Source organism: Budorcas taxicolor, chromosome 16, assembly GCF_023091745.1.
Source record: "Budorcas taxicolor isolate Tak-1 chromosome 16, Takin1.1, whole genome shotgun sequence".
NCBI classification, from domain to species: domain Eukaryota; kingdom Metazoa; phylum Chordata; class Mammalia; order Artiodactyla; family Bovidae; genus Budorcas; species Budorcas taxicolor.
This window is the reverse complement of record NC_068925.1, coordinates 60,317,649-60,340,955: the sequence shown is the minus strand read 5'-3', so window position 1 is coordinate 60,340,955 and position 23,307 is coordinate 60,317,649. Positions and strand designations below refer to the sequence as shown.

The 23,307-nt window shown below is 42.2% G+C and overlaps 1 protein-coding gene across 3 annotated transcripts in view; it reads left to right on the top strand.

Moving 5' to 3' along the window:
• LOC128061629 (quinone oxidoreductase-like protein 2) overlaps positions 1 to 22,914 on the top strand; it is a 31,169-nt gene extending 8,255 nt beyond the window's left edge. For all 3 annotated transcript variants that reach the window (XM_052654009.1, XM_052654007.1, XM_052654008.1), the window contains 3 exons: positions 3,842 to 4,023; positions 6,021 to 6,249; positions 22,626 to 22,914. In XM_052654009.1, the coding sequence (XP_052509969.1) occupies positions 3,842 to 4,023; positions 6,021 to 6,249; positions 22,626 to 22,694 (480 nt within the window). In that variant the 3' untranslated portion in view covers positions 22,695 to 22,914. The remainder of the gene's footprint in view (positions 1 to 3,841; positions 4,024 to 6,020; positions 6,250 to 22,625) is intronic.
• The last annotated feature ends 393 nt before the right edge of the window (positions 22,915 to 23,307 follow it).

Below are 23,307 nucleotides of genomic sequence, written 5' to 3'. Positions count from 1 at the left end.
TTTATTTGGCTATGCTGGGTCTTTAGTCTTCATTGTATCCTGTAGGATCTTTAGTTGTGACATGCATAACTCTTAGTTGCGGCTTGTGGGGTCTAGTCCCTTGACCAGGGATCAAACCTGGGCCCCCTACTTTGGGATTGTGGGGTCTTAGCCACTGGACTACCAGAAAATTCCCTAAATAATTATTTCTTGAATGAATGAATAAATACATGAAAGAAAGACCCAATTCTCTATATGGGCTTTTCCTGGAGGCTGTGAGTGTCAGAGAAAAAGCATTTCTTGGAGAAGGTGGACATTTATGCTGACATTTACAGTTGACTAGCAGAAGAAGAGAAGGAAAGGGAAGGCCGTTTAAGTCATGGGAAGACAGAGACATAGGTACTAACATGATTCCTTCAGGGAATGGCAAAGAGCATCTGTGGAGCAAAGGATGTGGGGAATGATGGGGGGTGACTCTAGAGAGGTGGGAGAGATAAGATCACGAAGCACTGAGGAATCTGAACATTTCTTGGAAACTGTCAGGCGCTATTGAAGATTTCACAGAGGGATGACATGATTATCTTTGCGTTTTTGCAAAGTTCACTTTGGTAGCGATGGGGATGAGAGATGGGGCAAGGTCAGGGGGTCAGGGGTAGTGTGGAGGCAGTAGGGCAGATTCTTGGAGCAATTGAGGCCAGAGGTTTTGGTCCTTGAAACAGGGCACTGGAGGTGATGATCAGAAAGATACCAAAGTAGAAGAAAATAGAGAATTTGGTGACTGGAGAGCATCCTAATACAGTTGAAGGAACAAGGACTTTGAAGTTGGCCTGCTGTGTTGTGCTTAGTTGCTCAGTCGTGTCTGACTCTGCGACCTCATGGACTGTAGCCTGCCAAGCTCCTCTGTTCATGGGGATTCTCCAGGCAAGAAGACTGGTGTGGGTTGCCATGCCCTGCTCCAGGGGATCTTCCCAACCCAGGGATCCTGCATTGCAGGCAGATTCTTTACCATCTGAGCCACCAGGGAAGCCCTGGAGTTAGCCTGACCTAGGTGCAAATTCTCCCTCTGTCTCTAGCTTAATAGCTTCAGTCACCTCATTTGTACAGTAGTGCTTTTCTCATAGTATGGTTGTGGGAATATTGAGATCGCATGTGTCATGTACCAGTCTGAGGCATAGTGTGTTGGGGAGGATCCTTTAAAAAGGGATCCTGGTATTATCAGACATGGAGTGGGAAGGCACAGCCTAGATGCACTTAGAGATTTGCCATTTGCTGGGATTGAGAACCTAGGAGGAAGTGGTGAGCTCAGTTTTGGATGTGCTGAGTGTGAGCTTCCTCTGGTGCCTAGAGGCACAAAGATACTGTCCCGGTTTGGTGATAATTGGACTGATCTGGAATTTCTCCAGGTGGCAGCTCTCTTTTCTCACATTGACTCTCTTTTGGGAAGGACATGTGAGTTCTGAAACTAGCCTCAGATACCAGGAGGCTCCTCATGGGATATTAACACATTCACACTCAAAATAAGGACTTATATCACCTCTCTTAAGGGGGAGACCAAAATTAGTCTCATTGTTTAGAAACACTGACTATTTAACATTTCTGGGAAGACAAGACTGTACTGTTTGTTTTAAATAGATACAAGAAATTAAGTACAGAGAAAAATTTGCTTGAATTCCAATATTTAATCCCAGGAGATGTGGATTTGATCTCTGGGTCAGGAAGATCCCCTGGAGGAGGACATGGCCACCCACTCCAGTATTCTTGCCTGGAAAATCCCATGGACAGAGGAGCTTGGTGGGCTACAGTCCATGGGGTTGCAAAACAGTCAGACTCGACTTAGTGATTGAACACACACACATGTATTTTCTTTAGCAGGAATAATGGTTTTAAGCAAAAGCAAACAAACGAATAATGTCATCATGTCACTGCTCAGAACATGTCATTTTGATAACACCTTCCATTCACAGCGTCTCAGGTTGCTTTCACATTGCCTGCACAGCAATTATCTTACCCTTGGTCCTCACAGAACCCATGGGAGATGGGGAATGGAAGTGTTTATTATCCCTATTTCACAGATAAAGAAAGTGAGGCACCTGGAAAGAAAATTATTCACAGCACGCCTCTCTGGGACTTACAAGGAATCCTGGAGTTGGAGTCAGGTGCCCAACCCTAGTCTGGTGTGTGCCCACTGTAGCACTCTGTGTGGGTTCTGCTGGGCAGTGCAGCCATTTGAGGGTTCCATTGGGGAGCATTTGAGGGTAACTTTTAGCTTCAGATAGTTATGGGTGAGTCTGGACTTTTTTAAGGGCACAGATGTTCTTGGGTGTTTGAATGCACATTCTGAATGTCACCTTGAAGCCGAAGTGCTTGGGGTGGTGGGGGCTGCCCAGTGAACAGGCACCTCTAGGCAATGCTTCAGTGTCTGAAGCTTTTCTGAAGACTTCCAAACCTCAGACCTCCTCACAGTATGGCCCACAGCCATCTATGTCTTCTTTGGCAGGCCGTAGGCATGGCTTTCTCCCAGCTCGAAGGAATGGGCTTCGGTATCAGTAGCATTGGATTTGAATAGTTGTTCTACTGTCTGTTATGTGAATAATCCTGGCTTAACTACTTAACCTCTCTGGGTCAATGTCTCCATCCTCAGAATGCGACTAACTGTAAGTCCCCCATAATGTTCTTATGAGGTTTAAATAGAATAAATAATTGCTTATGTTTAACAATAGATTTAATTTATCTAACACTTTGTTTCCCAAGTGCTTATTCCTTTTAATTTTAAAAATACATCTCAGTTTACGGATGAGGGTAACTGAAACTTAGAGAAGTTGACAGGCAATACAGACAGATGTTAAAAGCATAAACTCTAGAGATGAATTACCTGAGTTTGGATCCCAGTTCTGCCTCCCATGAGCTGTGTGACCTTGGGCAAGATACTTGACTTCTTTGGCCTGTCTCTTCATCTTCAAAATGGGGATGCTAATAGTGTGTATATTATTGGGCTATTAAAGTGAAATGAGTTATTAATATATGTAAGGCATTTAGAATAGTGTCTGGCACAGAGTAAGCACTATGTAAATGTTAGATCTTACTAAGTAATTTGCCTTAAGTAACACAGCTAGTTAGTAACAGAGCCAGGATTTGAACTCAGGTCTGTCTGACTTTAAGCTCTTTCCACTGAATCATGTTTTACCCCCTGAGAAGGCTTCTTGATCTTCTAACTCTAGGTTAGGTGCCTCTAGCTTGCAGTTCGGAGCCCTCTGTGCTGCCCCCATCGTACCGCTGGGTCATGCTTTCTTGGCTCCGAGCTTGGTATTTAGGTTGTATCCTTACTACTTGACTCACAGTGGGTACTCAGTAAATGATGGGCTTCCCCTGGTGGCTCAGATGGTAAAGAATCCACCTGCAATGTGGGAGACCTGGGTTTGATCCCTGGGTTGGGAAGATCCTCTGGAGGAGGCATGGCGGCCCACTCCAGTATCCTTGCCTGGAGAATTCCCATGGACAGAAGAGCCTGGTGGGCTACGGTCCATGGCATTGCAGAGAGTCAGACACGACTGAGTGACTAAGCACAGCAATAGTGGTTTTAATTTTCATTTGGAGAAACGTTTTGTCTCCTGAATTATTTCTTAGCTAGACCCACTGAGCTTCCAGGGTTCCTGGAAATGTGGACCCGGTTGTCAGTGGGGCATGGAGAGGCCAGTGCATTGATGCTGTGTGATGGGCCTGTGTGTTGGATTGAGGCTGGTGCTAAGACAGAGGTCACATTGGTTTCCTTGATCAGCACCCTTCGTTTGGAGGCTGGGTGGGTCGGGTGAGCCCCTCTTGCTACGTATGCTGGGCCATCTGAAGTGTTGTGTTCTTCATGTAGGTAATAGCTGCAGCTGGAAGTGATGAAAAGTGTCAGCTGGCGATGCAGAGAGGGGCACAGTCCAGTGTGAACTACAGTCGGGGCAGCCTTAAGGAGGCCGTGGGGAAGCTGGTCGGCACTGGCGGGGTGAACGTGGTCATTGACATGGTGGGAGGAGACGTCTTCCTGGAGGCTCTCCGCAGGTAGGTGAAGTGGTCCTCCTGGGTGGGCTAGACCGGGGGCTCTGCTGAAACCTTGTCAGACCTCTGGCTTCCTTCTGGCCTTGCTGCTTTCTTGTTTTTGCTGCTCACTTTTCCTGTAGGTACTGGCATCAACGGGAACAGCTGAGTGGGTGGGTGAAAAGGAATAGAAGCAGAGGGAAAATCAGGAAATGCTTAAATATAGCAAAAACAAAATAGCCAACTGGAAAATATCCAAAAAGAAAAAGAAAAAACCGCAGACTCTCTAGTTGGCAATATCAAATGCTTTAGAAATTATACATGTGTTAAATTCAGCTCTGCCTGCACCCACTAGCTACTTTATATACATGGTATGGGTAATTCTTTTTTTTTTTTTTAAATTAAACTTTTTATTTTGCACTGGAGTATAGCTGATTAGCAATGTGATAGTTTCAGGTGGATGGCAAAGGAACTCAGCCATATATATACATGTATTCACTCTCCCCCAAACTCTCCTCTGTGGGTAATTCTTGAGGAGATCATTGTTTGGATGTTAGAATTACTGGGGTGGCAGACCCCCAGTTCACTATGCACCAAGGGAGAGTCTCTTTTGATCTTACTGGTTTCCGAAGCTACCACCAGTGTAGGTGTCTTCTTGACTTGTTTTATTAAAAAAAAAAAAATCACTGGAGATTTCATGGGACTGTTGTATCTATACTAATTCTCATTCTGTTTCAACCAGGAAGGCTGCAGTGCTCTGATAGTATTAGCTTCATTTCTCATGTCATCCTGGCAAGCATAGTTTTGTGCTTCATCTTAGTTTAAGGAGAAGAAGCAGAGAGAGCAGCTTGCCCACAGAAGGGATCCCTGTGGTCCCCTTACAAGACTGGTTAGTTCCTCTGCTCCTTACTGTCTTTCTTGCTTATGGCTTATTTTTATCTTTTCCTACTGAGAAATCCAAACTGGTGCAGAATGGTTCCCCTCTGCTAGTTTGCAAGGTCAGGAAGAATTCCCAACTGGGGATTTAATGCATGTTGCCTTTTTTTTTGTTGTTAATTGCGGTAAAATACAGGTAACCTAGTATTTAACATTTTAACTGTTTTTAAAGTGTACAGTTAAACTTGTTCACCATCTCCAATATTGTGTAACCATCTCCAATACAAACTCTGTACCCATTAAACAACTGCCTGCCAACTCCCATAAGCTCTATTCTATTTTCTGCCTCTCTTAATTACTGTCCATTGCTTTTTCTTCCCTCATTCTGTTTTTTATTGTGGTAAAAAGTATATAACGAAAGGCTTGCTGGATTAACTGCTATAAAATGTAGAGTTCAGTGGTATTAAATATATTTACGTTGTAAAACAGGTCTTCATGACTTTCTTCTTGGAAACCTAAAATTCTGTATCCATTAAATAACTCTCTTCTCCCCTTCTCCCCAGCCCTTAGTAATCACTATTCTACTTTGTTTCTATGAATTTGACTATTTTAGATACCCCAAATAAGCAGAATAATACAATATTCATCTTTCTGTAAGTGGCTTGTTTCACTTACCGTAATGACCTTAAGGCTCATCCGTGTCTTAACATGGGACAGAATTTCCTTCCTTTTTAAGACTATATAATACTCTACTGTTTGTATATAACACCTTCTGTTTACCAATCCATCAGTGGATGGACATTTGGATTGTTTCCACCTCTTGGCTTTTGTAGATAGTGCTACTGTGAACTTGGCTCTTCAAATACCTCTTCAAGACTCTGCTTTCAGTTCTTTTGGATATAGACTCAGAAGTGAGATTGCTGGGTTATATGGTAGTTCTAGTTTTGAGTTTTTGAGGAACCTCCATGCTGTTTTCCATAACATTTGCACCATTTTACATTCTCACCAATGTTCCTTGAGGGGTCCATTTCTCTAGATCCTTGCTAACACTTATTTTCTATTTTATTTTTAATAGTAGCCATCCTGGTGGCTGTGAATGTGCATTGTCTTTTATAATCTTTGTTTTTTCCTCCTTTTCCCCTCAGCCTGGCGTATGAGGGCAGGATCGTGGTGGTAGGTTTCGCTGGAGGAACCATTGCTTCTGTACCAGCCAATCTTCTGCTGCTGAAGAATATTGCTGCCATGGGGCTCTACTGGGGCAGATACCGGCACCAGAACTTTCCCATCTTCTCCAGAAGCCTATCCTCAGCACTCCAGTACTGCCAAGAAGGGCGCATCCAGCCGCACATTGGAGAGGTTTTTAAACTGGAAGAGGTGAGATGCTCTTGGGTTCAGTCGTTCAGTCATGTTTGACTTTGCGACCCCCTTGGACTATAGCCCACCAGGCTCTTCTGTCCATGAAATTTTCCAGGCAAGAATACTGGTGTAGGGTGCCATTTCCTCCTCCAGGGGATCTTCCTGATCCAGCAGTTGAACCCACATCTCTTGTGTCTCCTGCATTGGCAGGTGATTCTTTACCACTGCACCACCTGGGAAACCCTGGAGACACTCTTAAGCGGTATGATATAGCTAGTCAGTCAGTTCAGTTGCTCAGTCATGTCTGACTGTTTGCAACTCCATGGACTGCAGCACGCCAGGCTTCCCTGTCCATCACCGACTCCCAGAGCTTGCTCAAACGTATGTCCATCAAGTCGGTGTTACCATCCAGCCATCTCATCCTCTGTCGTCCCCTTCTCCTCCTTTTTCCCAGTAATATAGCTAAGGCCAGGAAATAATGTGTCAAACTATGGAATGATTTCTTTCTGCATGTGTGTGTGCTAAGTCACTTCAGTTGTGTCCGACTCTTTGCAACCCTATGGACTGTAGCCCACTGGGCTCCTCTGTCCATGGGATTCTCCAGGCAAGAATACTGCAGTGGGTTGCTGTGCCCTCCTCCAGGGGGTGGATATTCCCAACTGAGGGATTGAACCCCGGTCTTCTGCATTGCAGGCAGATTCTTTACCACCTGAGCCACCTGGGAAGCCCCAATTTCTCTCTAGATACTATAAATCTTCCTTATATGGAATTAAAGGGTGAAAACAATGGGGTCTCACAGGCTGCAGGGTCATAGGATTTCTCTCTGTCTTGTAGGTTGTATAGTTATATACTCAGGCTTAGTAAGTCAGAGGGAAACTGAAACTGTGAAGGCCATGAAGAAGCTGGATTTTGAGGGCTCTTGTCTATATCACTGGTGTCTTAAACAGAGGGTTGTGATAGTACTTTAGAAAATGATTTACTGGTGTTGATATGAACTCTGAACTGCACAGCATACAAGTTTAAAAAGGAAGCCCTTCATTTGACCTTTGGTTTTAGAATACAGACTCTTTTAAAGTACAACCAGATGATCTAAGCTGGAGTTCTGTGAACAGAACAGCAAATCACGCTCGGTATCATATGACTATAATTCATCCATTAGTCACTGTAGTTAATTTTGTTGGCTATTCAAGCCCTTTTTTCACTCCTTTACAGTCCCATTAATGTGGCTTAAACGTCCTCCAAAGTGTAATTATGTGCATGCATATGCAATGTAGTTGCAAATGCAAATCTGTTAGCCATTCACTGTGAAGGGTTTTTTTTTTTTTTTTGGACAGTGCTGCATGACTTGTGGAATGTTAGCTCCCCAGCCAGGGGTCAAGCCTGGGCCCTGACAGTGAAAGTGCTGAGCTACTGGACTACCAGGGGGTTCATGGAGGTTTTTTTTTTCTTAATATGTTTTACTCTTCAAAAGACTGTTTTGGTAACTCTAGTCAGCCACTGTGGAGGCAATGTTTGGTTCATATGCAGATTAGTGGAGCCCAAGGTGCCAGGTTTCATTCTCTCCAGCCTTCCATTTTTATGTTTTTCCTATGATGAGATGAGACACATTCTTCTCAAACATGATTTACTTTCTTCCTCATCTTTTTGGTATGTTAGTCAAGAAGGTAATGTTCAGTGGTAAAAAGAGAACCTTATTGGCCATCAGAAAACTGAGTAGATTCTGTTTCCAGCTTTGTCCCCATCTATTTGCAATTCTGTGGAAGCCCCTCACCTTTCTGATCTTCACTTTCCACATCTGTAAAGTTGAGGAGTAGGCATTCCCTTGTGGTCCAGTGGTTAGGATTCGGTGCTTTCCCTGCTGGGGCCCAGGTTCAATCCCTGGTGGGGGAACTAAGATCCCATGAGCCACATGTCATGGCCAAAAAAATGCTGAGGCTTTCAGTTTATTCTTCTGAGCCACATTCTGAATGAGAGTGAGCTGCTTGGCTCTGCGGCTCCATCTCTGCTGGGACCTCAGCGAAGTGAAGTGAAAGTGAAAGTCGCTCAGTCGTGTCCAGCTCTTTGTGACCCCATACAGTCCATGGAGTTCTCCAGGCCAGAATACTGGAGTGGGTAGCCTTTCCCTTCTCAAGGGGATCTTCCCAACCCAGGGATCAAATTCTCCTGTATTGCACGCAGATTCTTTATCCACTGAGCTATCAGGGAAGCCCTGGGACCTCAGTACTGCATGTTTTATTTCTTGTGTTCATGCTTTTCTTTTCGGAAAAGGTTTTGTGGCTTGAAAACTTGAAAACCATCAGTTTAGAGAATTTCTGCGTCCCTTTCCTCTTTTATTATGTGACTCGTAAACTGAGGTTTGCTTTACCTGAGGCTCATATACACCTGCTGATAGAGGATAAGAACAGTTAGGCAGTAGCCAAGTGGAAACATGTGCTAGTTTGAGCTGTTTCTTCTCTGCTTTGACGTGTTCTAGGTACTGCTCAGGCATAAAAGAAAGCTAGAGGTGATTATTGTTTTAATTACCCACATTGAAGTTCTGTCTTCTCTTAAACCCAGATTACCTAATTATTAACAGTTCTCAGCTTCCATTTGCCTACCTCTGCAATGAGGACTCTGCATGTAGGATTTTTCTAGATCTTCCCACTCTGCTGACTTTTCTGTTATTAACTGTTGTCTGAGGCCATGTTCCCTAACACATTTCAAGCATCTCATTCACACTCTGTCCATTTACTATTTCTTCCCTTTCTTCTTCTTTCAGTATGCAAGCTATTTAGAGTAATAGTAATAATGGCAGCTCACAGACAGTAGGTGTTTATTATGGGTCAAGAACTGTGCTAAGCGCTTTACAGGCATTTTGTAATCAATCTTCACAACAAACCTTTGAAATACGAACAATCTTTTATCACATGTTACAGATGAAGAAATCAAAACTTGTAAATGGTAAGAAACCTGTCCAATGACATGTAGTAATGACAGACCTGGAATCTAGTTCAGGTATGTCCCTGACTCTGGAATCAGAGCTCCTTCAGGTAAGGTCAGACTCTGTCCTTAAACAAATCAGAAAATTTCTTCTTAGAAACTGTTTCCTAGAGCATGAAGTTGATCCATCTGTTACGGAGGCATCTATGTGAACAAACTTATTGTTAAAGTGACCAGGAGTCGTGAATTTTTAAAATGAAGATTAAATGAAATTATAATTAATTTCACTAAATGTTAAAGCCTGGGCAATAATATTTTTTTCATGTAAATCAGTTAACATATTGGACACATTTGTCAGAACCTGCTTGGGCTTGGAAAATGACCGTTGTACTTGTATTTCTATAATACCAGAGATATCGGTGCTTCCCAACTTATATTTTCTTCTGAATATGTAGAATATTGGTTTGACCTCGATAGTTGATATTAATATTGTTCCTGACCAGAGTTCTTGTACTCCTTAATCAATAGACGTTGATAAGAGGCCAGAGGAAGAAATCAGGCAAGGCTTTGCAGAGATAGCAAAAAAGAGTAAGTTTCCCTTGCTCACTCCCTGAAGTGGGGCAAACTGGCCCCTCAAATGGGGTGAGGGTAGGGTCAGCCTGGAGAGGGGCTTAGTGGTCTGCCCACCCCCTTGGTGGTGCCGTTTGCAGAGATCATGCCGCAGCCCCCTGCTTTTGCCCCTAACACCTCAGAAGTGGCAGGTAGGTTTTTTGTCTTTTTGTATCATGTTGTTCATAATTTGCCCCAACTGCACATGTGTGCAGTTATTTTAGTTTTTAAAAGAATATTTGCCTGCTCTGTGTCTTAGTTGTGTCACACAGGATCTTCAGTCTTTGTTGCGGCATGCAGGTTCTTTAGTTACGGCATGTGAACTCTTACTGTGGTATGCAAATTCTTAGTTGAAGCATGCAGGATCTTTAAGTTGCAATATGTGAGATCTAGTTCGTTGACCAGGAATTGAACCTGAACCCCCTGCACTGCGAGCATGGAGTCTTAACCACTAGAGCACCAGGGAAGTGCCCCTGCAGTTATTTTAGTCCCTTCCAGTTTCTTTGTGTTCTGTTGCTCTAGGGGACAATTGTCCAGGTGTAAGCACCACAGCAGAGGGTCCCAGCTTCTAGTCTGTTTCAACATGATCACATATTTTGTATATAGCCTTTTTAGTAGGCGTGAGGTATGAACTTCTGTAACCCTGTGTACTTCTCCTTTATCTACTTGTAATTACTGGTTCCATGTTTGTCGTAGTTTCCCATAGTCTATAAACTCCATGGAGGCAGGGACCATGTGCTGCTGCACCTGTGTGTCTCCGGATTCTGCCAGGTACACAGCATCTGTCAGGTGAATGATTGAGAGTAAGGGGCTCTAGGGATCAGACCACCAGAACTCACACCCTAGTGCTGCAACTTAACTGGCTGTGTGACTTACATCTTTGTGATTTAGTTCCCTCATCTGTTGGGAGGGCAGTAACATAACCCAATTGTTGCAGGAAGGGGGCCCCTTCTAGGGCCCAAAAGTGGGAGGTTGCCTAACACTCAGAAATTAATTGTCTGAGGAGATACAGGTGCTGACAAAATAAGAGACTTTATTGGGAAATGGTGCTTAGATGGAGAGCAGGAGGATAAGGGAACCCAGAAGAGCTGCTCTGCCACATGGCTTGCAGTCTTGGGTTTTTTGGTGATGGGCTTCGTTTCCCGGTTATCTGTGGCCAATCATTCTGACTCAGGGTCCTTCCTGGTGACGCACACATTGCTCAGCCACGATGGATGTCAGGGAGGAGGATTCTGGGAGGTCGTAGGACACGTGGAGTCTCCTTTTGACCTCTCCCGGATTCTTCCGGTGGGTGGTGGCTTGTTAGTTCCGTGTTCCTTACCAGGACTTCCTGTTGTAAAATAACTCACACAAATGGTTACCACATCTGGTACCACCTGGCCAGGGTGGGTGGTTGCAGTCAGTTTCCCCTGACACAGTCTTCCAGGGTTGACGATTAAAGAAGATAATACACATAGAAGCACATAGCAAACATGTTTAAAGGAAAATGAGTAGTCATTATAAAGTAACAGAGTTGAGCTTTTTCAGTTCCTGAACTGTAACATTTTGCATTGACACTTTGTGCCTGATAAGTCGCTTCAGTCGTATCGGACTCTTTGTGACCCTGTGGACTGTAGGACTCCAGCCCCTGTGGTCCATGGGATTCTCCAGGCAAGAACACTGCCATGCTCTTCTCCAGGGGACCTTCCCAACCCAGGGATCAAACCAGCGTCTCTTATTTGTCTCCTGCACTGGCAGGCAGGTTCTTTACCACTAGCACCACCTGGGAAGCCTGTTGACACTTTAGAGGACAGGATTAGAGACACAGTCTCCAGGTTCTGAATTTTTACTAGAATTTGTTGTTTTCTGAACTGTTATGTCTGTACCATGATGGGGGGATCATGAATTAGCACTGTGATCTGCTCAGAGGGTGGCATTATTTGGACGTGCTGGGTTTCTTTTCTGTAGGGAGCTGCCCACACACATCTCAGTGTGACGCAATACTTACACCTCACGGAGCTGAACTTGTTGTCGTGTGAAGGCTGGGTGACATCACCCCATGAACAGGTTTAATGGGTAGAAACTGTTTGAGGTTTCCTCAGTGTATCTGTGGAATATTCTAAAGAGTTAAATTACTCTGTTTTGATAAAATGTGTATTATTTTAGTCCATTGCTCTAGACCCAGTTTATGGGCTCCTCACATCAGCCAGCCCACCTGCCCTAGGCCTTGACCACTTACCACACTTGTCTTGTCCCCGCAATGATGCAGCCCACAGCCTATCCCTAGGGTCCGTCTCCTGATGCTGTTGACTGTCTCATACTTTTCCTAAGTATAGGGCTGATCTTAGGCAAGGTCACTGCTTTGTTCATCAGGGAGCTGCTGAAGCTCTAGCTTCTCCAGAAACCAGATGCCGGGCTCTGGGTAACACCGTCCAGAAGTGTGGGGGAACTCCTCTGCAACTGGACAAGCTGGGACAAGTGAGACTGGAGATAAATCGCTTGCCTTTCCTCTTTTTCTATGTGCCTTGGGTCCTATACTGCCTCTCCGGAGAGGCCCCATGTGGACAACAACCAGCTGCATCTGTCCCTGAAGCTATGAGCAGTTCAGGATTGGTAACACTCATCTTGTGCTTCCTCTTCCTCCTTCCTTGATTCACCCCAGTTTCCCTCATCCTTCCCCGCTAGCACTGCAGTGTAGCATTAGAACATATGTTTTGATCAGGCTGTATTTTCTAGGGAACCCAGGCTGACACTTAGTATTGAAAATTTATTTATTTTTGTGTTTAATAATATATGGCTTGACTTTTTTTTTTTTAAAGTCAGGTTTATTGAGGTATAGTTGCATATTCAAAATCCAAAATTGAGTATTCAAAATTCTCCAAGTCAGGCTTCAACAGTATGTGAACCATGAACTTCCAGATGTTCAAGCTGGTTTTAGAAAAGGCAGAGCAACCAGAGATCAAATTGCCAACATCTGTTGGATCATTGAAAAAGCAAGAGAGTTCCATAAAAACATCTACTTCTGCTTTATTGACTACGCCAATGCCTTTGACTATGTAGATCACAACAAACTGGAAAATTCTGAAAGAGATAGGACTACCAGACCACCTTAACTGCTGCCTGAGAAATCTGTATGCAGGTCAAGAAGCAACAGTTAGAACCATACATGGAACAATGGACTGATTCCAAATTGGGAAAGAAGCACGTCAAGGCTGTATATTGTCACCTTGCTTATTTAACTTACATGCAGAGTATATCATGCGAAATAACGGGCTGGATAAAGCACAAGGTGGAATCAAGATTGCCGGGAGAAAAATCAGTAACCTCAGATAGCAGATGATATCGCCCTCATGGCAGAAAGTGAAAACTAAAGAGTCTCTTGATGAAAGAGGAGAGTGAAAAAGCTAGCTTAAAACTCAACATTCAAAAAATTAAGATCATGGCATCTGGTCCCATCACTTCATGGCAAATAGATGGGGAAACAATGGTAACAATCAGAGATTTTACTTTTTTGGGCTCCAAAATAACTGCAGATGGTGACTGCAGCCATGAAATTAAAAGATGCTTGCTCCTTGGAAGAAAAGCTATGACCAACCTAGACAGCATATTAAAAATCAGAGACATTACTTTGCCAACAAAGGTCCATCTCATCAAAGCTATGGTTTTTCCAGTAGTCATGTATAGATGTGAGAGTTGGACTCTAAAGAAAGCTGAGTGCTGAAGAATTGATGCTTTTGAACTGTGGTGTTGGAGAAGACTCTTGAGAGTCCCTTGGACTGCAAGGAGATCCAACCAGTCCATCTTAAAGGAAATCAGTCCTGAATGTTCATTGGAAGGACTGATGCTGAAGCTGAAGCTCTAATACTTTGGTCACCTGATGCAAAGAACTGACTCATTTGAAAAGACCCTGATGCTGGGAAAGATTGAAGGTGGGAGAAGAAGGAGATGACAGAGGATGAGATGGTTGGATGGCATCACTGACTAGATGGACATGAGTTTGAGCAAGCTCTGGGAGTTGGTGATGGACAGGGAAGTCTGGTGTGCTGGGGTCTCAAAGAGTTGGACATGACTGAGCGACCGAACTGAATTGCATATAGTAGTGAAAGTCGTTCAGTCACGTTCGACTCTTTTTGATCCCATGGACTGTACAGTCTATGGAATTCTCCAGGCCAGAATACTGGAGTGGGGATCTTCCTTCTGCAGGGGATCTTTCCAGCCCAGGGATCGAACCCAGGTTTCCCTCATTGCAGGCGGGTTCTTTTACCAGCTGAGCCACCAGGGAAGCATATAGTAAAACTTGTTCTATCTTTGACAAACATACATAGTCATGTAAGCACCACCCTGCAGTCAAAATGCAGATCATGTCCGTCACTCCAAAAAGTTCCCTTGTGCTCCTTTGTCATTAGTCCCCTCCTCCTATCCCTGCATCACCTAGAAACCATTGATCTGCCTTCTCTCCCTATAGTTTTGTCTTTTGCAGAAGTTTGCATTAATGGAATCATATACTACAACAGCCTTTTGAGTTTGGTGTCTTCAACTTTGCAAAATGAGGTTCATCCATGTTTTTGCCTAAGTCAGTAGTTTTTTCTTTCACCAGATAGTAGATATTTGATTATTTTCAATTTTTGGTGATTATGAATAAGTTTTTTAAAAATAAATATTCATGTATACTGTTTGTATACAAAGGTCCATCTAGTCAAAGCTATGGTTTTTCCAGTAGTCATGAATGGATGTGAGAGTTGGATTGTAAAGAAAGCTGAGTGCTGAAGAATTGATGCTTTTGAACTGTGGTGTTGGAGAAGACTCTTGAGAGTCCCTTGGACTGCAAGGAGATCCAACCAGTCCATCCTAAAGGAAATCAGTCCTGAATATTCATTGGAAGGACTGATGCTGAAGCTGAAGCTCTGATACTTTGGTCACTTGATGCAAAGAACTGACTCATTTGAAAAGACCCTGATGCTGGGAAAGATTGAAGGTGGAGGAGAAGGGGACGACAGAGGATGAGATGGTTGGATGGCATCACTGACTTGATGGACAGAGTTTGAGTAAACTCTGGGAGTTGGGGATGGACGGGGAGGCCTGGCATGCTTCAGTCCATTGGGTTGCAAAGAGTCAGACACAACTGAACTGAACTGAACATTTTTATTTACTTTATGACTGAGATTTCTAGGTCATGTGGTAAGTGTTATGCTTAACCTTTTTTTAAAAAAATTTACTCATTTAATTGGCTTTCTTTATTGAGCAGCAGATCCCCCCTGCCCCTCCCCAGTCTACAATGGTGGCTAGATAACATCATTAGATAGCAATACCAATTTAAGACTCTCTGATAGAGAACAGAACATCCCCCCATTTGGGGAAGGTGAGGAGGAATGGATTGGGAGTTTGAGATTAGTAGATGCAAACTGTTATATATAGAATGGATAAACAACAAGGTTCTGATATATATATGTGTGTGTGTATATATATAGGGAGAGAGTACAGGTAACTACATTCAATATTCTGTAATAAACCATAATGGAAAAGAATATGAAAAAATATATATCTTTAACTGGATGGGGGCTTCCCAGGTGGTGCTAGTGTTAATAGAACCCGGCTGCCAGTGCAGGAGACATAAGTGACACAGGTTTGACCCTGGGTCAAGAAGATCCCCTGGAGAAGGAAGTGGCAACCCACTCCAGTATTCTTGCCTGGAGAATCCCATGGACAGAGGAGACTTGTGAGCTGTATAGTCCACAGGGTTGCAAAGAATCGGACACGACTGAAGCGACTTAGCACGCATGCATAACTGAGTCACTTTGCCGTATATCAGAAACTAACATGTTGTAAGTCAACTATATCTCAAAAAATAAAAGAACATCAGTTTAAAAGCAATCTATGCAGAATTCTAAATATAACAGGTGTTTATGCTCCTCAAGGAAGGGCAAGCTAGACAAATCAGTAGTTTGCTCTCTATACCTCAGCTGCTGAGAAGCAATTCTGTTACAGACTCTACAGCCCATGATTTTGAAGGCAAGGTTGCTATTATTGCATTTCTTTCAAAGCCCATAGTACAAAGATTTTCTTTCTTTTGGTATATTCTGGATTAAAAACTGGTACTTCACTACGGCCTTCCCAGGTGGCTCAGTGGTAGAGAATCCGCCTGTCAATGCAGGAGACTTGGATTCACTTCCTGGATTGGGAAGATCCCCTGGAGAAGGAAATGGCAACGACTGTCTGTGAGAACATTTCAGAACAAGCATTGTACTGGTCTGATACTATATGTTTACCTTTTAATAACTATCAAACTGTTTATCCAAGTGGTTGTAACATTTTGCATGTCCCCCAACAATGTAGGAAGGTTGCTTTGCACCTGCCAGAACTTAGTGTTGTCAGCTGTTGTCTTTAATTCTAGCCATTCAGTAGGTGTGTAGTGGTATTTGATTCTGGGTTTACTTTGCATTTCTCTAATGAATAGTGATCCTGAGTATCTTTTCATATGCTCCTTTGCCAGCTGTATCTTTTCTGGTGAAATGCACTGACTGACTTGTAAAAGAAGATTCAGATTCGCTTCTATCAGAGTGGTCTGATAAATATAATTCAACTATGACAGTGTATCACTGACTAAACATTTCTACCTTTTAAAAACAATCCCACTCAGTCCCCGATATACTTATTCATTCATGAGTTTGTTTTATTCATCAAACGTTCACCGGGTACATTCTGTAATACTTAAGGGATTTTTTTTTTTTTTTTTTTTTAGTTGGGACAGTCTCAGGACAGTGCTGTGTTAGGAGGAACAGCTGCTTTCTAATGGGAAACATGAATCAGCATAATATATTTAGGGAACTGTAGGTTACGCTGATTGGGGCTTCCCAGGTGGTGCTAGTGGTAAAGAACTCGCCTGTCAATGCAGGAGACTTAAGAGCCCTGGGTTCCATCCCTGAGTCAGGAAGATCCCCTGAAGGAAGGCATGGCCGCCCACTCCAGTATTCTTGCCTGGAGAATCCCATGGACAGAGAAGCCTGGCACGCTACAGTCCATAGGGTCACACAGAGTTGTACAGAACTGAAGTGACTTAGCACAAACACACACACACAGGTTACTCTGATTACTCCTGTCTGATGAGCTAATTAAAAATTCCAACTACTGCTACTGCTGCTGCTAAGTCACTTCAGTCATGTCTGACTCTGTGCGACCCCATAGACCACAGCCCACCAGGCTCCCCTGTCCTTGGGATTCTCCAGGCAAGAACACTGGAGTGGGTTGCCATTTCCTTCTCCAATGCATGAAAGTGAGAAGTGAAAATGAAGTCACTCAGTCGTGTCTGACTCTTCGCAACCCCATGGACTGCAGCCTACCAGGCTCCTCCGTCCATGGGATTTTCCAGGCAAGAGTACTGGAGTGGGGTGCCATTGCCTTCTCCGAAATATTCCAACAGCAGAACCTAAGGTTCTCACCCTGCCCCTACATTCCAGGCTGCTTATCTCCAGACAAATGTAATTGACTTCAGCCACTGCAGGGCAGAGAATCAGGGTTCTGGGTACAGTCTGTGTATCTATCTAGGCATCAGTATGGAGCAGCTTCTCTCTGTGACACAGCCTGTAGGATACAGAAGAGGTGGGGGAGGGCGGGGATGTCCCCAGCTATTTGAATTATCTATCAAAAGACTCTGGTCTAAAGCCATGTGCTTCACTTCCTGGTCTCTGACTGAGAGTCTTATCACTCATTAAATACCTAGTTTCAACACCACGAGTTGTCTGTTTTCCCAGCCCAGATAGAAATCAAAAGGTAGAAAGGGACAGAGCTGGGTTATTTTTAGAAGCAGCTGTCACAACAGAGGTAGCATCTGGACACAGAGTTAACAGAGCATCTAAAAAACAAAAGGCAGAATAATGGATATTCAGAATTGTGAGATTCCCAAGTCATGGAACAAAAAGGTTCTGTTTCCTTCCATCCCCCATATTATCTTTTAAAGAAGTTAGATAAATGTGCTACATTTTTATGAAGATTTATATGCAGACTGATTCAAAATAAGTTTTAACATTTGAAGGGACAGCTCTCTTTTTATGTTAACATTCATTTGCAGAGGATTCCTCATGTCTCTAGGATGCCAGGTAAGGGGAAATACCACTCTCTCCAGTTTTGTTTGTTTCCCCACGTATTTTCTGTTGTTGGCCTGTGATAGATCTCTGGGAACAAGCAACTTCTGACAGGGAGAGTGATGCAGCTGTGAGTCACCTGGAGATGTACCTTTGAGTTATCGACAGGGTGAACATGAGCATTTCAGACATCTGTCTTAGACGTCTCCCACCTCCTCTGAGTGCATCTAAATCTGCATAGATTGGGAAGGTCTCTGTACGGCACAAAAAACCCTGAAAGACAGATGTTCCTGAGAAACCAGGGATTTCATGCTGCGGGGAGATTGCCACAATTGATTTGCTTCTGTGCTTATTTTTATTTAGTCATTTTTCTTATGCTTTTGGGGGAGGATTTCAAGGGGAAAGGCTTGGTTAATCAAAATCCTCTTTCAAAGCACATTTTCATTGTTGGACCACACAAGGTCCCTCTTTGGCTTTTATGTCTGTATATTTATGGCTTCTCTATTTACTTACTCCCTTATCTTCCTTTCCTCCCCTTAGAGTCAGTCTTTATAGTATATTTGATGCTTATCTTCGGATTTATATTCCTCTGTAAAACACACAGAATCATTTTGTGTGCTAATTTATTTTCAAGTGATGTAAATGTGCGGTAGATCTTATTCTGTTTTTTTATTTTTTCATGCAGTGCCATCTTTTAAAAAAAAAATTGATTTATGTGGCTGCTCCAGGTCTTAGATATGGCCCTTGGGATCTTTGATCTTCTTGCGGCGTGTGGGCTGTAGTTTCCTAACCAGAGATTGAATCTGGGCCTCCTGCATTGGGAAGTGTAGTCTTAGCCACTGGCCCACCGGGGAAGTCCCAGTGCTGTCTTTTTAACATCCCCTCACATTGCTGTTCCTATGTCCAGTTTGTTACCCTTCACTGCTGCATAGTAGTCTCTGCATCTACCATGGTTTACAGATCCCTTCCCTAAAGAGAAAATTGATGTGATTGCCTGCCCCTGTGATTGGTGCTATAATGAACAGTCTCATGGTCACCTGTTAGGACTTGTGCAAGTGTTGCTATGGGAGTATTTTCCCAGGAACAAGGTAGTTGGGTCATAGGATGTATGCCTATTTTATCTGACTGCCAACTGTTCTCTAGAATGACTTGCCGTGTCTACACCTCTACCAGCAATGCATGAGAAGATTTTTATTTATTTACCACCTGTTGGCATATAGCATGGTGGCTCAGCTGGTAAAGAATCCGCCCACAATGTGGGAGACCTTGATTTTGATCCCTGGGTTGAGAAGATCCGCTGGAGAAGAGAATGGCTACCCACTCCAGTATTATGGCCTGGATAATTCCATGGACTGTATAGTCCAAGGGGTTGCGAAGTGTTGAACATGACTGAGCAACTTTCGCTTTCACTTTCTTTCCAGCTTTCTGATTGCTTATTCAAATTTATAAGCATAAAGTGGTATTTTACCATTTTAATTTGCATTTCTTTGGTTTCTAATTATTTTTAGCATCTCTTTGTATATTTGCTAGCCGTTCAGGTCTTCAATTCTTTGAACTGTAATTTAGCCCTTTGGAAGTTTTCTATGGGGGGGTTTCTCTTTCTTATTAATTTGCAAAAGTTCCTATATAACCTGTGGTTCTCAAACTTTAATGTGCACAGGAATCATGTTAAGATACACACTATAATTCAATAAGAGTGGGATGGGGCTTAAGGCTGTGCATTTCTAATAAGCTCCCAGATGATGCAGAAGCCTGTGGTCCAGAACCACAGTGTGATTTACAAGGTTCTACGTGTTAGTTTGGGGGCTTCCCAGGTGGCTCAGTGGTTAAGAATCCACCTACCAAGCAGGTGATGTGGGTTCAATTCCTGGGTCAGGAAGATCCCCTGGAGAAGGAAGTAGCAACCCGCTCCAGTTTTCTTACCTGGGAAATCCCATGGACAGAGGAGCCTGGCGGGCTACAGTCCCTGGAGTTGCAAAAGAATTGACTAAAACAACAATGTTTGAGAAAGTCTGTCCTTCCAAAGTTGTCAAGTGTATGTCACCTTTGTTTGCATTTAATATAATCAGACACATCAATGTTTTGCCTTGTGATTAGTGCTATTTGGGAGTTATTTAATAAGTCCTTTGTCGTCCCTGGTTCACAGTGATTTTCTTCTCTATTTTTCTTTTTTAACTTTGTACTTTTCATTTCACATTTAAGGATTTAAATCCATCTGAAGTTACCTTTGTATTAGGCATAAATTAGGTAATCAATTTCAATTTTTCTCCTTATAATGAGCTTGCTTTCTCAGACTCAGTAGCTCGTTGTTTCTACTGATTTGTGATACTGCCGTTGTCTTATTTTAAGTTCCCAGGTACACATGTGTGTGTCTGCACTCTGCTTTGTATTCTGTTTCCTTGGTTCACATGTTTATTCCTATAATAGTATTGCACTGTTTTTTATTTACAGCTTTGAAGTATGTTTCAGTATCTGGAAGAGTAACTCTTCTACCTGTTCTTCTTTTTCAAATATGACTTCGATATTTGTGAATCTTTATCCTTTTAGAATAATTTTGAAATAAATTTCTTAAGTTCCTCAAAATTCTAGCTGAACTTTTGAATGGAATTGTGTTGACTTTAGAGATTAATTTGGGGGAGTAGTGATAGTTTTACAGTTTTAAGTTTTCTAATCTGTAAACAGGGATATTTTGCTATTTATTCAGATCGTTCCTGTTTTTAAATAGAATTTAAAGTTTTTCTCCTTAAAATCTTCTGGATTGCCTGAGTTATGTTAATTACAAGTACTTTTTGTTTTTGTCGTTTTTGTTGCTCTTGAGAACAATATTTTCTGTTATGTTTTCCAGTTGATTATTTTTGATATAGAGAAATATTAATAATTTTTGTAAGTTGATCTTATATCTTGTAAGTTTCCTCCATGTCTGTTCATGACTTGATAGCTCATTTCTTTTTATCACTGAATAATATTACGTGGTATGGATATACTACAACTTGTTTGCCCATTCCCCTTCAGAGGGACATTCTGGTTGCTCTCAAGTTTTGGCAAATATAAACAAAGCTGCTATAAACACTCTTGTGTAAGTTTTTGTGTAGATATAAGTTTTCAACTCATTTGGGTAAATACTTAGGAACACAATCACTGGATCATATGGTAAAAATATGTTTAGTTTTATAAGAAACTGCTGAACTATCTTCCAAAGTAGTTGTATCATTTTGCATTCCCACCAGTAATGAATGAAAGTTGCCATTGCTTCACATCGTTATCAGCATTTGATCCTGGCCTTAGCAGCAGCAGCAGCAGCAGCAGTTTTGAATTTTAGACATTCCAACAGGTGTGTAGTAGTACCTCACTGTTGGTTTCGTTCTCTAATGACATATGATGACCATCTTTCATAGGCTCATTTACTGTCTGTATGTCTTCTTTAGTAAAATGTCTGCCTAGACCTTTTGCACATTCTTAAATGGGGTTGTTTGTTTTCTTATTGTTGAGGTTTAAGAATTCTTCGTGGATTTTAGATAAAAGTACTTTATCAGATATATATTTTGCAAATACTTTTCTCTCAGACTGTGTTTTATATTTTTATTCTTTGAAGTGTCTTTTGCAGACAGCAGCTTTTAGTTTTAATGATGTCCAACTTGCCAGTTTTTAAAAACGGAATTCGTTCTATTTATTTATTGGTTGCTGTTGCTGTTTGAGGTCTTTCTCTGGTTGTAGAGGGTTGGAGGGCTGCTCTCGAGTTGCAGAGCAGGGACTTCTCATCGGGGTGGCTTCCCTAGAGCATGGGCTCTAGCAGCTCCCGTTGGAGCTGACGGACTCTAGAGCTTGGGCTCAGTAGCTGTGGCACACAGGCTTAGCTGCTGCCTGGCATGTGGAATCTCCCCAGACCAGGGATTGAATTTGTAATCTCCTGCATGGGCAGGCAGGTTCTTATCGACTGTACCATCAGGGCAGTCCCACCAATTTTTATTTTCCTAGATTATGCTTTGATGTTATATTAAAAAACTCATTGCCAAGCATAAGGTGCCTTAGATTTTTTTTCTTGTTTTCTTCTGGAAGTTTTTATAGTTGTGCTTTTTACATTTATGTGTAAGAGTTAATGTGAGTTAATTTGATGAAAGATATAAGGACAGTGTCTTGATTAATTTTTTTTGCGTTGGATGTTCAGTTGTTCTAGCACCTTTTTTTTTAAGAGAATTCTTTCTCCATTGAATTGCTTATGCTCCTTTATCAAAGATCAGCTGACTGTATTTGTGCGGGTCTATTTTTGGGTTCTGTAATAGTTCCATTGACCTGTTTGTCTATTCTTTCACCACTGTCACAATCTTGATTACTGTGGCTAACTTTTAATTTATATTTTATACCTTTGTACTTCTAAAAGAGGATTTCAGAGAGACTGTAATTTCAGTTACGCTGGAAACAAGGTAATTTAAATAAAAAGAAAAAAATTGTAGAAAATTACATTATTGATCCTTCTGGCAGTGGCTCCATTCTTTTCAAAAGCTAGAATATTCAGAAATATTACAGTAGAGTATGGGCAGGCCTGAAGACTTTTAACCTGATGTTATTTATCTGATAATGTTAAAAATTATAGTTTAGACAGAAAAATTCAGAGGTTAGATAATCCTTATTGTTTTCCTTTGAGTTTGTGGTGATCAGTTAGTTAATATTGTGTTAGATAGTTACATGCATTTTGTTGGAGACATCTTAATACGTTAGCTGTTTTAAGAATTGAACGAGTCGAGTAACAAATCTTTGTTGAAATATGCATCGTTGCAAGTCTGACCACATATTTTTGGATTTTCTTTTTAGGTCAATGATGCCTTCCTTCATGTCACACAGCGTAAATCCACAGGCAAGGTGCTTCTCTCCCTTAAATAAATTTTCACTTCAGCAAACTCAGCATGTCTAAATCCAAACTCATCATCTTTCCAATAAGATGGCAATGACGACCCTGTATGCAAGACAGGAAAAAAGACACAGCTGTGTATAACGGACTTTTGGACTCAGAGGGAGAGGGAGAGGGAGGGATGATTTGGGAGAATGGCATTCTATCATGTATACTATCGTGTAAGAATTGAATCGCCAGTCTATGTCTGACGCAGGATACAGCATGCTTGGGGCTGGTGCATGGGGATGACCCACAGAGGTGTTATGGGGAGGGAGGTGGGAGGGGGGTTCATGTTTGGGAACACATGTAAGAATTAAAGATTTTAAAATTAAAAAAATAAAAAACTATTAAAAAAAAAAAACCAAACTCATCATCTTTCCAAAGAAACCTGAGTTCCGTTCCATGTTTTTTTTTCTCCCATATTAGCACCTTCCTTATTAATCCAGTTTCAAGATCTTTTAGAGTTATCTTTTATTCTGTTTTCTTATTCCTAGATAGTGTGATCATGTACTTTATTGTCCAAACTTGGACACAGTTGAGAGTGAAAGGATACTATTAGTAATTACACCAGGAGAACAGGTGTCCCAAGGTGTATGATCACCT